The 16,269-nt window shown below is 40.4% G+C and overlaps 2 protein-coding genes across 4 annotated transcripts; one reads left to right on the forward strand and one right to left on the reverse strand.

The window, feature by feature from the left end:
- Positions 1-1,376: 1,376 nt before the first annotated feature.
- On the reverse strand, positions 1,377-7,312 carry slx1b (SLX1 homolog B, structure-specific endonuclease subunit). Of its 2 annotated transcripts, XM_026158796.1 has the most exons (7): positions 7,084-7,312; positions 6,997-7,050; positions 6,673-6,863; positions 6,540-6,591; positions 4,993-5,313; positions 3,938-4,153; positions 1,377-2,017 (listed from the first exon to the last, which is right to left on the reverse strand). In XM_026158796.1, exons 2-7 carry the CDS (start codon positions 7,027-7,029, stop codon positions 1,988-1,990), a joined length of 843 nt encoding a protein of 280 aa, XP_026014581.1. In that variant the 5' UTR covers positions 7,030-7,050; positions 7,084-7,312; the 3' UTR covers positions 1,377-1,987. The 2 variants fall into 2 exon arrangements, with proteins under 2 accessions (XP_026014581.1, XP_026014590.1); XM_026158805.1 differs by lacking the exon at positions 7,084-7,312 and having other exon boundaries at positions 6,673-7,056.
- An 89-nt stretch (positions 7,313-7,401) lies between these two features.
- LOC113016350 (bolA-like protein 2) lies at positions 7,402-11,034 on the forward strand. Of its 2 annotated transcripts, XM_026159124.1 has the most exons (4): positions 7,402-7,493; positions 7,693-7,757; positions 9,745-9,842; positions 10,825-11,034. In XM_026159124.1, the coding sequence occupies exons 2-4, from the start codon at positions 7,695-7,697 to the stop codon at positions 10,922-10,924; spliced, it is 261 nt and encodes an 86-aa protein (XP_026014909.1). In that variant the 5' UTR covers positions 7,402-7,493; positions 7,693-7,694; the 3' UTR covers positions 10,925-11,034. The 2 variants fall into 2 exon arrangements, with proteins under 2 accessions (XP_026014909.1, XP_026014918.1); XM_026159133.1 differs by lacking the exon at positions 7,402-7,493 and having other exon boundaries at positions 7,500-7,757.
- The last annotated feature ends 5,235 nt before the right edge of the window (positions 11,035-16,269 follow it).

Genomic DNA, 16,269 nt, shown 5'->3' on the forward strand with positions numbered 1-16,269 from the left:
TTTCAGTTCTTGTCTTGTTCCTCTTTCTTGCCGAGACACCAAGAAACGGTTCCTCTTTTACCAAGACAATTTTGCAGTTACAGCCAAACATATCTAACCTCTTCCTCTAAATAAATCTAATTTAAAGTGTGTGTGTGTGTGTGTGTGTTGACCTCACATGCTCTTTGTGTCACCTCTTCACCTACTGTCTGTGTCTCGTCCTCAAATGCTCTTTCTCAATTCACCTGTTGCACTTCTGACCTTTTACCAGACCAGAAGCTCACTAAGACTATGTGTATGTCTTCTACTAAATAAATGTTTTAACCAAGAACCTCTACTAAAACCTTAATACAAGAATATGAACATATAAAAGATAATAAAATAAACTGATATAAGTGTTTTGTAAGCATGTATTGCAATTCCTTCTATGTTCTAGTTTTCCCTCAGCATGTATCACCTGAACAGTCACGTCAGTGAAGCTTACGACCTTTAAAGAACCTGAACATCAACTCAAATAAGCACAGATATGCAATATGTATAAAATAATTATAACTGCCCCTGAAATACAAAGTTAACATCATCATAAACATCTTAAGGCCATCTTAAAGCTATCTGTTATATTGTTAAAGCAATGCTCATACTGCAGATTATATTATGCTGGTAAAATACTTTTTGTTTATCCCCACAATACACACACACACATATATATATATATACACACACAAACATACACACACATCAAACAGAAAACAGGGGGACTTCCAGGCCAAGGAACAAGGCACATTAGCCAAATCAGTTCATGGAGGTTGACCAGGAAAAGAAGAAGCAAGAAACTGAGACTTGGTTAATACGACTATTAATTTGTGCTTGATGTCCTGTGAGCCGCCTATTACGCAAGCTGTTAACTCTCAGAAACTTGTCCTCTGATTCAGTTGTGTCTTTGGGTTTGTCAGACCTCTTCCTGTCAGAGTTTGTTACTGAGCCTTTTCATGGTGAAGGAAACTGTACTCACTGACACCTTGACTTTCTTTGCAATTTCTCTGTAGGACAGACCTTGCAATAAATAACTGGAAAAATTGGAGTGGTCTAAACGTTTTCACCTGTAGTGTACATATACATATTCATACGTATACAAATAGTTCGCACTTCAGTCACATCACGGCTGATTTAAAATCCTCTGTGGTAGTGTACAGAAAAAATATGGGCCAGACTTATAGCTCAGGGAACCATAACCAAGATTATACCCCCAAAACAGTTATTCAATTCAGTTTTATTTATACAGCGCCAAATCACAACAACAGTCGCCTCAAGGCGCTTTATATTATAAGGCATAATATTACAATAATACATACAGAATGGAAGAATTAGTTATCAGTCATGTATAAAAACTGAAGATTTTATTCTGCTTTTTAAATAATTAAGAGAAAGTGACAGAAACAAGACAAAAGTTAGGCTGGAGTTCCTGCTATCACTGGGTAAGGGAAAGGCAGGAACATCATGGATATGTTGTCATCACAGGGCTAACACAGAGATTCAACCATTCACACGCCCATATCCACACTTAGAATTACCACGTAACTATTAATTAATACATGTGTGTACTCTGCATATTCTCCCTGTGTGGTTTTCCTCCCAAACAGACTCCAGCAGACTGGAACGAAGAGAAGACAGCACTAACACTACATCACTCGCACCTAATTCAACACTAATAATGACAACAAAAAAAGAGTGTATCCTGCCTCTTGCCCTATGATTGCATGAGTTAGAGGTTCAAATAGATTGTGAATGAGAATTTGCTGTATAACTTATGGTGAAACGTGGCTTCTAGTGCTCAGAGTAGTCAGTAAGGCTAGAAAAGCACCATATTAATGCCAGTCCACTGACACAGTCGCCACAAACTGCAGATCATGTTGGAAGCACGGTCCTTTCCACGCAATGCTCCAGTTCTTCTGACAGTGATGTGATGTCCAGTGAGAAGTAAACACATTTTTTTACAGCTTCCCCTTCTTCATATCTGCAGTTTGTCTGCCCAGTGACTCTGCGGAAGATCAGTACAAATTAGCAAAGTAATTAAGCACCTTAAATCTTCTATATTTACTCTTCATTTTATTCCAGATCTACTGGTGTGGTGTACACACACAAGATTTCTGAAAGGGATGTGACATTTTAAGGCCCAACTGTACCTATATGTCCAGTTACGTAAATTAGAATGCATACAGTCTTTATCAATTAGAGATTGAATCAGAAAGATCATCTGATTCAAATGATAAAATGCAGAAACAAAGTGTGAAAAACTAAGTACATATGTAAATAGGCAAGTAGAAGCCAGTACTGCTAAGCTCAAATGCACATAATTAACTGATCATCAAGTCTGAGCACTTCTATGAAAACAGAGGTTTTGGCAGTTTGCAGGTCAGAGTAGAAAATTGTTATATAGATTACCACTCAGAATACCATACAGCATCAGCCTCGTGCCAACAAAACAACAAAAAAACAACAACAACTTTATTCCGATATTAATCGAATCTAAAATTAACATTGAATTAAGATACTCGTGTGCAACAGTGTCAATCATCTTTGCCTCCAGCTGACAGGCAACTTTAGGCTCACAGCTCCTCCCCCCACTGACAGCTGAAGTAGTTAACATGCATTACACTGAGCAACACTTTCAGAGGAATTTCAGAGCTCAGTAAAACTCTCATTTCAGCAACACTGAAATATTAAACAGTTATCATAAACGTTAGCCTGGCTGGCACACACAATAACATTAGGTGTTTAGCATTAGCAATTACCCGATAGCCACATTAGCCATCTGTTATCATTAACATTGCAGCCAGCGAACTGCAATTAGATAAAAGACGAATAATTATTGCAGAGCAGATTACGGACACATGGATAAGCAGGCAGTTTGCTGGCTGTGCAGAGCAGAGGGGAGACTGTAGCTGAACTGAACAGAACGGAGGGGCCAGAGAGTGGAGAGCTAATCCTGGCAATTAAAGATAAATAATAAAAATGGAATAAATTATAAATTTGACTGAACAGCACACAGTACTACTAATACAGGATATGAAGCAGGCAAGGAGGTGACCGGGGCAACAGACATCCAGAGGCCCCCCCAGACCACTTCAAGGACAATGGCAGCCCCTACCTGGAGAAGAGCAGAGGTAAGCAGCCAGCAGCCACAGTTCAGAAGGCCCAGGGCCACAGAAATGAGCCCGCAGGTGCTGCCGGCAGCCAGCTGTGCCAGAGCAGACTGAGCTCCAGGCCCAGGACCTGAGACCCAAGAGCACCACGCCCACCACCCAAGCAGGGGCCCATCAGAGCCAGGAGGGCCAGGTCATGCAAAGCAGCCTTTGAGAGTGAGCCACAACCCAACCGAGCACCCAGCCGCAGACACCGAGAAACACCAATGCACCAGCCAGTGGGTGGGGGCGCCAACCAGCACCAGCACTGGCACCAGAGGTGAGGACCCTGTTCAGTGTGCCCACCTCAAAAGGCCCTATATGTATGTGTCATTAAAGTGTAAGGAATGAGAGTGTCCAAGTTGTGAAATCAGAACAACCCTAGTCAGCACAGTGACCCCAAGAATCAAACACACCAGAGGCCAAAATTCTTCCACTGCCATGGGAGAGACTGATAACGTCATAAGAAAATGATTACTCCGAGTTGTGGCTGGTAGACGTTGTTCTACAAGCTACTGAATCATAGGGTGTACTTGGTTTTCACACACTGCTTTGGCATTTTGTCTTAATTTTGCACATGAAAAAAATAAAATAAAAAACAGAAATACAGTGAGACTCCAGTAACCGCCTCCGGCATAATCAATGTGAGCAAAGCTTTTTGTGAGAGGCTTTAGAAAAGAACCAACAGGAGACATGCAAATAATAAAAGTGAGTAATGAACAGAGAGCTGAATGTATTCTATCTAAACATACTGAGCATGAGATGCTGTAACTAACTTGGGCTGCAGACAGCGTGACCTCCTCCAGGTCTCCGAAGCAGCCGTGTTTATGTCGGATGAGACTTCCCCACAGCATCGAGCTGTCGCAGGAAGGACACTCGCCCTCAACTGGCAGAAGGTGGGATGGCTCAGACCTCAGGAAATATCTGGCAAGGCAGATTACATGACCTCTCATCCCACAGGAAGGGTGGACACAGCTCAGCTTCTCTGACACCTCAAAGAGCACAAAAGCATTACATTGTTTACATTAAATTCAAATTTCAAATTCAAATTTTATTTGTCACGTACACAGTCATACACAGTACGATATGTAGTGAAATGCTTACATTACATTACATTAAATTCAGCTAAAATTTCAAGTAAAGTTTGAACTATTACTGGTTCTGGGACACAAAATAAACTTTCAAGATATTTTCAGGCGAGACCTCGATTTATGAAGACATCACCTGTTTGTAAAAGTGCTCCCACATTTTCGGAAATGCCTGACATCCCACCAGCTAGCAGTAGATAGTCGACTGGGATGTCAAGGCTCACTAGAGCCAGTCTTGTGTCAAGGTAGTTATCCCCGACAGAAGTTGTTTCCCCTGCGTCGGGAGCCCGACTTTGCACATTATTTTCAACCCTGCGTCGTTTGGATACTCAGTGGAAGTTAAAGTTGAGTTGAATAAAATTCACTTAGATAACTTAATGTTCATTTCAGTATTTTATTTGTTCCTGAGCAAATCGGCTTGGCTGAGACTAAAGTAAAATAAAACAGAGGAACAGGTCAGGAGCTTTGCTGCAGAGCAGGAAGCTCCACACATTCTCTCCACTGCCTGTTTATTTGAAGAAAGGTCATTGAAGTAGTTTAAAATGTTCCTAGATTAAAAAATATATATCAACAATGTACTCAGATGGATATGATTTGAAAAACAAGTATCTAAACAACCAAACGATATCTGAGCCATTGAGTATTTTGATGAGTTAATCCTGCTGACCATTAAAGACATCCTGCTGTTTAAACTGAACAGAAATGTGTAAAAGCACTGATACTGATCTGTTAGATGACTCTACCTTGATGTGCTTCTCACAGAGAAAACACATGGACGCCTCCTCCTCTTCCTCGTCCTGACATTGTAGCGAGGGTGTCTTTTTGGCTCTTACGGTGCCAAAAGCGATGGGGATATGGAGGGGAGGCTGCAGGCCAGGCTCAAAGTCCATCCTGTACTCCTGTTTGAGCCAGCGCGCTGTTAGCGGCAGTCTGTTCCATGGCGCCACCCTCAGCATGTTGGAGACGACTCGCCAGTGGAATTCCAGGCTCGATTCTTTTCTGGAGCGCCGAGATACATGCACAAGCCTCCTGGAGGAATGAGGGTGCTGCCACGCCCACTCAAACTGGCACACAGAAACATGACAGTCACACAGCCACTCAGGACAGTGTCCAGCTTGGATGGAGCTTGCAAAATATTAATCTGATTTGTGTGAAGTATTTTCCTCATTTCACTTGGTGCCTAAAACCTTGTCTGTTTTCAGTCTGGTTCAATTCTATTTATACAGACGACAGTGCCACAAGGTGCTTTATACTGTACGGTAAAGACTCTCCACCAAGTAAACACTAAAACCCAACAATGAGAAGACCCCTATGAGCAAGCACTTTGCAACAGTGGGAAGGAAAAACTCCCTTTTAACAGGAAGAAACCTCTGGTAGAACCATTCTCAGGTAGGGACGGGAATCTGCAATTCCATTAATAAAATATAATGTTCAAAGTAGTCTTTAAACATTTCAGGGCCTTTCAAGGCATCAGAACTACACCTGAGAAGAGGAGAGATGTTGTCTGTTGTGTGTGTGTTTCAGATTTATTGGAAATGCAATTAGGCTGTGACATAAAAAACATAGTGTCTCAGAACACAAACACTATGGTCACTATCTCTTCTACTCTGTGGTTATTTTGGTGCTAAGACTAGCCACGGATGATTTTGTCTCCACTGCGACAGTCTTCTGACCACAATAAATCAAACAAGACTAGAGTTCAGATTCCAGAGTTCATTTAAACTGAACTCTGGAAACATTCAACTAAACTTCAGCTGTTAATGTTTGATCATGAATCTGACCTGTCTAGCGTGCACATGCAGTCATGGTCATGTTTCATGTTTTTCTTTCTGTTAGCTTTAAGGATCATTGTCTGAGATGAATGGTTGAAAATCATGTTCAATTTCTGTGCTGAAAAATGGGCCTCTATTTATTTTTATCACTCAGTAAACATACCCTCCCCCCACCCACCCACTCACTATCATTAGGTGAAAAAAATGACAAATGGAAATTTCATCACCTAAAGCCCAGATTGGCAGATTTCTGCTGAAATCCAATGATTTAAAGCAAAGCAAAGAAAATTAATCATCACATTTATTATATACTAACATTTGCATGAAATTCCAACTGACAAACTGTACAAGATTGTTTCTTTACATGTGGTCGTCCAAACTCTGAAAACTGTGCACGCATGAAACTGTGCTCTTATTGCTATGGGCTTGGGTGACACTTTATTATAGTCACAATGGCGCTCTGAGAGTTTTTGATTCATTTCCATCACTTATAGATTGGACAGTGTCTTGATACTTACCCTGAGAGCAGCAATATCAGATGGGAAGCCGTGGATAATGAGGACCATCTCCCTGTAGACAGACGGACACAGTAAATAGTAACTAATGTCCAAGGTGCGGTATACCGTACAGTATAAAGTTGCGAGGCCCTACCACGGTCCTCTCCCGCTGGTCCTCTTGGCCCCTCCTCTGTGCCTCCCAGCATTGTGCTGTCCTATCCTTCGCTCTGGGTTCACAGTGAAGCCGATGTAGATACGGCCTTTAAATTTTGGATTGATGCAGTACAGCATATACACCCCGAAGAAACTTTCCACCTCCACTACCATAGTAACAGCATAAGCAGACTACTCTCATAAGCCCAAGACTGAATCACGACTTTACCAGATATCGGTCACAGTGGCTAACATTGGCTACATGCTAAAGTATTATACAGGTATAATACACACCAAATAACTCCAAGTATTGTTCAACACTTACGTGACTTTTGCACAAAATCTTTACGTTTTTCATCCACAGTTAGCCACCTCCGACTGCTTGGTCGCTTTAAAAAAAAAGTACATACACATAAACAGCCTCTGTATTAGTAGTCGAAAAATCTGCCTGATAAAATTCAAAATTCAAAAAAGCGTAACGACGCAGAGTAGCTAACAAAAGCGTAACATCTTATACCAGTCAGGCTATACTAACACATCTATGACTAAAGATGTCGGATACGTGCAGTCTTTTCTGATTCATTAATCGAAACTGCAAAACTTTAGTTTGGCTTTCTGCATAGACCTCTAGTGTTATGATTTGCTATTTTAAATAATTGGTCCCGCCTACTGTATGTACGGCTCTCAAATGATTGGGCACTGTGTAATTTGTCACAATGCAATTGGTGTTTCTTTCGGTCTGTTGTGATCTTAGCGCCGAAGACTGACGCCAGTAGGACGTCCGCACAGAGTCACTAAGGAGCGACAGCATCACAGCTTTTGGTAATACTCTCATCTTCAACGATTTAACAGTCGAAGAGTATTTTTCTTTTAAATATACCGAGATTGCACGAGTGAATATAACGCCCGTATTTTAAGTGGCAGTTTACATCAGTCATCAGATCCAGTGTGACAAAGCAGCTGCCGGTCCGGCTAACCACTAACCCTGCAATCGGTTTGTTTCCGTTTTTATATCATGTAGACATGTCAGTAACAGCTGATCACATCCGGGACAGACTTATCAAAGAGCTGGCGGCAGTGCACGTGGTAGGTTCAAGACTGTTCCTAAGAGAGAGAGAGAGAGAGAGTGAGTGAGTGAGTGAGTGAGTGAGTGAGTGAGTGAGTGTGTGTGTGCGCACACATTCAAAGTGCTTTCAGTCATTAACAACAAAACCTTAACTTTGAAGTAACACAGTAGCACAGTGGGTTAGGTCTGTTGCCTCACAGGAAAAAGGTTTGAACCCCAGCTGGGTCCTTTATGTGTGCTATTTGCATAATGCCCATGTGTCTGTGTGATTCCTCCCGCATTTCAAAGACATGTCTGTTAGTTTAATTTGTAATTCTAAGTTGGACATGGATGTGAGGTAGAAGCACACCTATCTACATAATCAGTTTCTTCAATTCCAACCTCTCCACCATCACATACAAGACAAAAGAGCTGTCAAAGCACATCAGGGACAAGATTGTAGACTTGCACAAGACTGAAATGGGCTACAAGACCAAAAGAAAGAAAGCTGGTGAGAAGGTGACAACTGTTATAATTCAGAAATGGAAGAAATATTAAACGACCCCCTATTATCCCAGGTTGTATGCCATATGCAAGATCTTACCAACATGAAAGATGATGGGTGAGGATGATAACGGTTGAATCAGCCCAAAACTAGACAGAAGGAGTTGATGATTTCAAGGGTAGGTAGGACCAAGGCCACCTGGAACACCACTTGGAAAACACACTACGCTGTAACAGACTGAAATCTGGGTTGAAGAAGGAAGGAAACATCTAAATAATTCAGAGAAGGCTTGAGAGAAAGCGCAGTAATAGGGTGAAACCAAAATTTAGCTTTTTGGCCTCGACTCGACTCACCATGTTTGGAGAAAGAGAAATGCTCAGTATGACCCAAAGAACACCAAGCATGGAGGGTGAAACACTATACTTTGAAGGTGTTTTGTGTTAAGGCTTCAACATACAAACACCTGCACACTTTCCAGCCCACTTAAAATCCCGAGTATAAGAGATGATCCTGTCGAACCTGAAATAACTGGTCTGTTTTGAAAATGTGTAGAGAAAGTACAGATATTTGTTTAAAAATGTAGGGAGTAAAAGTACAGTTGTCAGAAAAATAAATACTGAAGTACACATTGGTACTGTACTTAAATATACTTTTAACCTATGCATTTGTACTTCATTACTTTCCACCTCTGGGCAGGACCATGTATCATAAAACATTGAAGATGGGTCTTCCATCACAACACTAACCCAAACCATACCGCCAAGGCAACAAAGGAGTGGCTAAATAAGAAGAACATTAAGGTCATAGAGTGGCATAGCCAGTCTCCAGGACTCCAATAGAAAATTTGTGGATGGAGCTGAAACAGCAGCCAACAAACCTAAACAGCTGAGAGTTTCTGTGAAGACTGGGTCAGAATGTCTCATGAGATGTGTGCAAGCCTGGTGACCAACTACAAGCTTTTTTTTTAGGCAACAAGGGTTTCACCACCACTCACTCATGTTTTACACATGACACACAAATCAATTTATAACTTTTATGTAATGTATTTTTGCCTCTGTTAAAATGAAACTACCATGAAAAAATCAGAGCTGTAATTATTGACACTATGTTGTAATAATGTGCATTGCTGGAATGAAAGAAGGTACGCTTACATCAGTGTACTTTTCATACTTTACATGAGTTCTTTTTCTAATGGCACATAAACCAGTATATTTCAGAGGAAGTACAGAAGTACAGTAAGGTGTCAGTTTGGCTTCTGGCTAATGGTGATGCTATCTCACTGTTTTTAAACAATGCAAACAATGAATTGATTAATGCAGCAAATAATATGAGCACATCATTTGGTTATGAAAATGTTAGTTGCAGCTTGATACTCAATAGTTTCACTTCACACAACTACTGCAAATCTACCTTTTTATAATAAAGGATGAGTAATAATGACCTTGAAATGTATTTTTATAGAAGTATTTAGATTATTTGTCTTAAGTAAAGGTACTCACATACTTGATCTTGTGCTTAACCAGGAGGTGGAGGATACATCAGCCAACAGATGTGCTGCCAGCTTCAAAGTGCTGGTGGTTTCGCCCCAGTTTGAGAACAAACCACTGCTGCAGAGACACAGGTAATAACACATGTGCCAGTGTGTACGCATGAGGTGCTGATGACAAAACAAAGCTGTGGATGGTTTATTTGTTTCTCTGTAACCTTAACCTTCTTGGGTTAAGAAGTAAAAAAGGCTCAAGGGATGAACCTGTGTTATGGCTACATGTAACAGAAAACTAGGCAAAGAATTTTATATTGTGTCTTTAGACACTTTAATAGTAGCGTACTGCAAAAACATATATTTTGTTCCAATTACTTTAATTGAATATATGAAAAATGTAAACAATAAAAAAAACAAGTATTTTTGCAAATACCAAGTGATTCCTTAATGGCTATTAGTGCAAGACTTTGTATGGCTTGAGTCCTTTAAAAAAATTAGCAATTTTAACAGGAAATGAAACAAAAAGAGAAACAAAATTGTATATTTTTGCTTCAAATCATCATCGGTATGTACAGAGGAGGTGGGGAGAGAGAGGTTCAACATTGTGAGTGTGTAGAGTCATCTTTAAAACACAGTGGAGGCTCTAGCCAGTGGTGTGGAGCATGGCAATGATCCCACCAGTGCAGTTAAATCATACCTGGATAGAAGAACACACAGTGGAGCACTGTCAGTCATGGACTAGCCTCCCCAGAGCTCGACATTATTGAAGCTGTGTGGGATTATCCAGACACAGAACAGAACAAAGGCAGAAACCTCCAAAGAAGAACTTTGAATTTCCTTCATGAAGGGCAACTATTCCTGAAAATGACCTGAAGCAGCCTCAGAGTGTTCAGCGTTGCCTTTCAAGCTGGTTAGAATTGTGCAACATATGTCTGCAGATTTCCATAAACCACAGCAAATATTTTCTATTTTCCTAGCAAAATATAAAGAAATGAAGTGTAACGCAGGACTTTTGCTCAGATTATACGTCTGTGCGGGTTTCAGTGAAACTCCTTTCTAGCCGTTTCTGCAGCCTTAAAGCTCGTCATGTCACTGTGCTGTGTGTACTGTGTGTTGGCAGGATGGTGAATACTTGTCTAGCCGAGGAGCTGAAAGAGATCCATGCTTTTGAACAGAAGACCCTCACACCAGAACAGTGGAAGAAACAGAATTCACAATGACACACAAACACTGTATCACGTTGTTGCCATAAACACTCACTGGATATGTAGAACGGATACACTTCTTAAATTCTCTTTAATCGACTGGCAATAAAACTCTTAGATGCTTCCTCCTGTCTCTGTTGAATCATTTTTATTGGACTCTCTGCTGTTTTGACAGCACAACATCATGTTTTTTATTGCTAATAAATCATGATAAATACATTTAATGAAGTTACAAATGCCCACTGCAGAACATGGTAAATGGTAAATGGCCTGTATTTGTATAGCGCTTTACTAGTCCCTAAGGACCCCAAAGCGCTTTACACATTCAGTCATCCACCAATTCACACACACATTCACACACTGGTGATGGCAAGCTGCATGTAGCCACAGCCACCCTGGGGCGCACTGACAGAGGCGAGGCTCATAATTTATATATAATTTATTCTGTTTATTTTATTTATATGGCACAAAATCAAGTAAACCCTCACCTCAAGTCAGTATGTAGTTTATCTCATCAGTGCATATCATTAGATAAGGTGAGGTGATGGTGAACAGTTTATTAAAGAAGATCATTGATCATAAAGGTACATCGTTCACCATCTCACAATACTGCGATTGCAGCCATTCCCCAACTCCAACTATGTGATTTATGTAATGGTGAGCGTGTCATTTTAAGGATGTGATTAAATCCTAAACTTATAGTGATTCAAGTATTTTAAGGAGCAGTGCTGTTATATGTCATATGGGGATGCTGCTGGCACACTACATGTCCCAGTGACCCCCAGGATTACAGATCAGTGGCACTGACTTCGCACGTCATGAAGATCCTAGAAAGGCTCGTCCTTGACTGTACATATACAACAAAATTGTTGATTACCTGACAGGAAGACCACAAGGTCTGACAAGGTGATCAGCAAGACAGGGGCGCCACAAGGGACAAGGGACCTCTCCCCTTGGACATTGTGGAGGACTGTAAATACCCTAGAGTACACATAGGGCATAGGAAGGGTCAGAGAAGCTGAGGTCTTTTAACATCTGTGAGAAAGTGCTCATGATTTTCTACGAGTCTGCTGTGGTCAGTGCCATCCTCTGATGTTGCAAGTTAAGGGGTGATAAATGCCAAGATCAAGTGCGGATCAAGAAACTGGTTCTGCAAGGCCAGTAATATTGTGGGGGATGGAGCTGGGGTGGTGTTGGAGAGGTGGATGTTGTCCAAGATAAGGACAACGTTGGACAGTACCTTCCACCCACTCCGTGACATGCCAGCACATTCAGTGAGAGACTGAGATTACACAAATGCACCACTGGATGACACAGGAAATCATTCCTGCCTGTGGATATTTGTCTGTACGACTCCTCAGTGTAATGCACAGTACACAGTGCAGTAGTCACACCCTTTTGCACATCCTCCACAGTGAAAATAATAAGATTATACCGTTAGAGAATCTGTAACCACATAATTTCTTTAAGTCAATAAAGTATTTGATTATGATTCATTATAAAGTGTTGTCTATATCACGCTTTTTTTGTGAAAAGTGCATCAACAGCTATCACAAAATGATGCACTCTAAACCCTGTAAGAGCGTCACACACGTATGTTCCCATGATAACGTTGGAAGGAGTGTATAAATGGAACTTGCAGAGACGTTCACTGTGTATGCTTTTACTTCCTTTCAAGTAAATAAATGCGTTGGAGCTCGCTACTGTGTCTCACTGTGTCTCACTTCATAAGAGACTTTTTCTAACAATAGGTTATAAATGATTAAAATCACTTGGAGTATGTGTGGTTTAAGTGGAGTATTGTTACAGTGATTTGAAACTCGTACATAGGTCTCAAATCTGCCTTAAAGACTGTGAGAGAGAAACAATAAGTCAATAGTTTCTAATCATATTTTCATGGTTTCACGCACTTTTCACACAGCATTAGGTGCTCACCTGAGCATGACACTATTTGTTGTGTTTTGTGCATATTTACTGGCTGATATGCTTTTGACCTGAACTTGTGACTAAGCTATTAATGATCATGTGCTCCCAAATAAAAATAGATTCAAAAAAATAATAAAATCTTTGCATCTGAATTTTTCTGTTTCTTTTTGTTTTATACATTTTTTGGTGTTTAAGTATAAAGTACTTGGTGAAGTCAGTGGGTAAAGTTAGCATACGATATTGAGCATTTTTTAAACGAGTGATGCTGTATAAAACAGCTTCTTAAAGGTAAAAAGGGTCTTACATGAAGACTTTTTAGGCTTATGACATTTTAAATATGCTAGTATATTTTTGTATGTGTAGAGGTGTTTTTATAGTGTGCCATTGCATTAAAGGAACAGTTCTGAAAAGATTCCTCCACCTCTCTCCATTTTTTAGCTAATGATACTGTCGTGACACAAGCATGTCATGTGGCAGGCAGAATGCAGGACTCTGCAAACAGTCAAAATCACAGCTTTATTGCTATCAAAAAGCAGAGAACATCAAGTCAAGTGATCTTTATTTATATAGCACATTTAAAGGACATCAAGTGTCGGCCAAAGTGCTGAACAGAGGGATAATATAATCAAATAAAAATAATTAAAATAGATGAGATCAAAACATTATAGAAAAGATTGTGAGACATCCATATATGTTTGTAAAAATATATGTGTACATGCAAATATGCACATACATATACAAAAGTGTACACATTCACACACAAGCACACATACATGAACATAAAATACATGTATAAGTATACACATGCAAACATCGTCCAATGAGATAAAAGACCAGAATAATAAAACAGAATAAAATAGGTGTCAGAGAGATCTGAAAGCCTTGGAAAATAGGTAGGTCTTCAGATTTGATTTGAAGGAGGAGGAAGAGGGAAGACTGTTCCAGAGTCTCGAGGCGGCAATGGAGAAAGCCTGTCACCTCTAGATTTGAACTGGGAGTATGGAAATAATAAAAGCGTCTGACTGGAGGAGCGCAGAGTTCGAGTGGGTAGGTGTAGGCTAAGGAGATCTGAAATGTAACCTGGAGCCAAACCATGGAGAGGTTTAAAAACAAATAATAAACCCTTAAAATCAATTCTATATTTAATTGTCAGCCAATGTAGAGATGCAAGTATCAGAGTAATACTCTCTCTCGTTCTGGTTGCGGGCGGGACAGGCTTGAGTGACACATGCCTAAATAGAGAGAGTTACAGTGGTCAGTCAGAATCAACAGTACAGTAATCAATGAGAAATACAAAGCAAGAGGTGGTACGCATCATGAGGGAGAACACAATGAGGAACAGAGGGAGATGCAGACAATATATACACATAGGAACACAGCTGAACTGAATCACAGCTAATGAGACAGGCGGAGCAAAGCTGAACATCACACACAAAGGACAAAATAAAACAGGAAGTAACACACACACACACAGTGAGACTCAGACTAAGAAACGTGAACGTGACACTGGGATCAGGGATACGGAGAGACATGACAGACTGGGGAGACAAAAAGGACAAAATACAAAAACAGACAGATGCTGACATATTTCAGAGGTTTAATATTTTTTATCCACAGCTTTGAAGTCTTTATATAGTATGAGGCATACAGTAGGTATGCTGGTACACAACATGTGTTGCATCAAAGGTTAGGGCCAACATGCAGCCTCCGTACATACAATCCAGTAGCTAAAACCAAGCATAGCAGCCAAGCTACTTTGAGATCTGACCAGCAGTTGGTGGTATTACAAACTATAATACATAATATTGGTAGAGAGTCAATCTGAACCCTCCCTAAATAATAAAAGGGCATCTTGTAGTCCAAATTCCCAGTGATGTGAAGTTCTCACTGTGAATATGTGCAAGCTGCACAAGCTCCATAGTGGTTCCAGCAGCTCACCACATGATTCCTCTCATGGACTCGGGTATGGTGGGATCTCAGAATCGCTGTCAGGAGGTGTTTTTTTGTGTTTTTGTTTGTTTTTACCAAGGATCAGCTGGTGGTGGGTGGACTAAATGGATGGAGCCTAATTGATGTATTCACTCTTGCTCAGCCAACTCTCTTTGCTTTTCACGTCAGTGCACAGGTGAAGTGCAGTGCATTTGTGTGTGGTTAGCTAGACTCGTCAGCTCCTGCAGAGAAATCAGGCCTTCTAATTTAACCTCTGTTATACATTTCAGGGCTAGGTTATTGATTTCTTGCCTTTTCACTCCTACTTGAGCAGATTTATTTCAGAGTGGTTTGAGTCATTGTGAGGAGCTTTGTTTGCAAGGCCAGTTTGTAACGTGTGTTAACATAAAAAGCTTTTCATCTTCAACTCAGAGATTTCTACTTAGTGTTAATTTCAGGTGGTGTATTCCTTTGGTCTTTCTGCTGAGCAGGACCAACTTGGCCAACCTGTTTTTGCCTTTGCATATTTATTGACTTAATTTGTAATAACCTTTTGGCCAAGCAGCTTCATGTAACTAAACTCTATTCAAACACTCCTTCCAGGGCAAACATATTCAGAAACTCTCAGGGTTGAAAGGAAAGCATAAAGTCATAATTAGCTCTTAAAGAGAAATGTATCTGGTAGAAAACGCCAGGTTTTATGTCACATGAACATACACTTGCTCTGTCCTGAATAAATTATCCATCCTCATACACTCAGGCTCAGACAAAGACACACACTTTTCCCCTTGATGGCTCTTCCATTAGCACACCTCAGGAGGGTAAGTGGTGGAATTAATCCTCACACACTTGACACTCTCGCTCTGTTTCTGTTTCCTGTTCTCTGAGGGATGAAATTAAATCAGCATTCAGCCATTTCTGATCTAAACCTGATGCTTGATGCTGTCAGGGGTGTGTGGTGAATGATCTGCTACATTCAGAGGCATTATACTTACTATGTTCCATGTGATAAGTCATAATATATTCAGGAAAATGAAAATACATGTAAGGTCACTGACTCACAGTCAGTCTAAAAATATTTCCTGAGAAGGAAATTCATTGATATGGTGCCATTCAGTGAGTATTTTAAAGTCTGATTTTTCCTTTTTGTTAAGTTTCAGTCAGCTGAAATTTGTTTTCAGTCATTTAAAGCTTTGTGTCTATCTCATACTGAACAGAATCAGAACAGCACTGCTTTCTTTTTAAATTCACTAGATTCATTTCTTTTTCTTACATAACTGTTTCTCTCCCCTTGTTTTAATGCCATCTTCTTATTTATTTCTCCTTTTAACGTGATTAAAAGGATACTCGTTTCATTGTGACGGAATAAAAGTGGGTGGTAGGCAGAGACGGGCTCCTCCAAGCTGCACATTAGGGAGCACTGTCCACTCACAGCCAATCACAGTCTCTCTGTGTGGGTTGTCCCTGTGTTCTCGATAGTTATTATTCACTTCCGGTTCTCTTCC

The sequence above is a fragment of the Astatotilapia calliptera genome, chromosome 3 (assembly GCF_900246225.1).
Source record: "Astatotilapia calliptera chromosome 3, fAstCal1.2, whole genome shotgun sequence".
Taxonomy (NCBI): Eukaryota; Metazoa; Chordata; class Actinopteri; order Cichliformes; family Cichlidae; genus Astatotilapia; species Astatotilapia calliptera.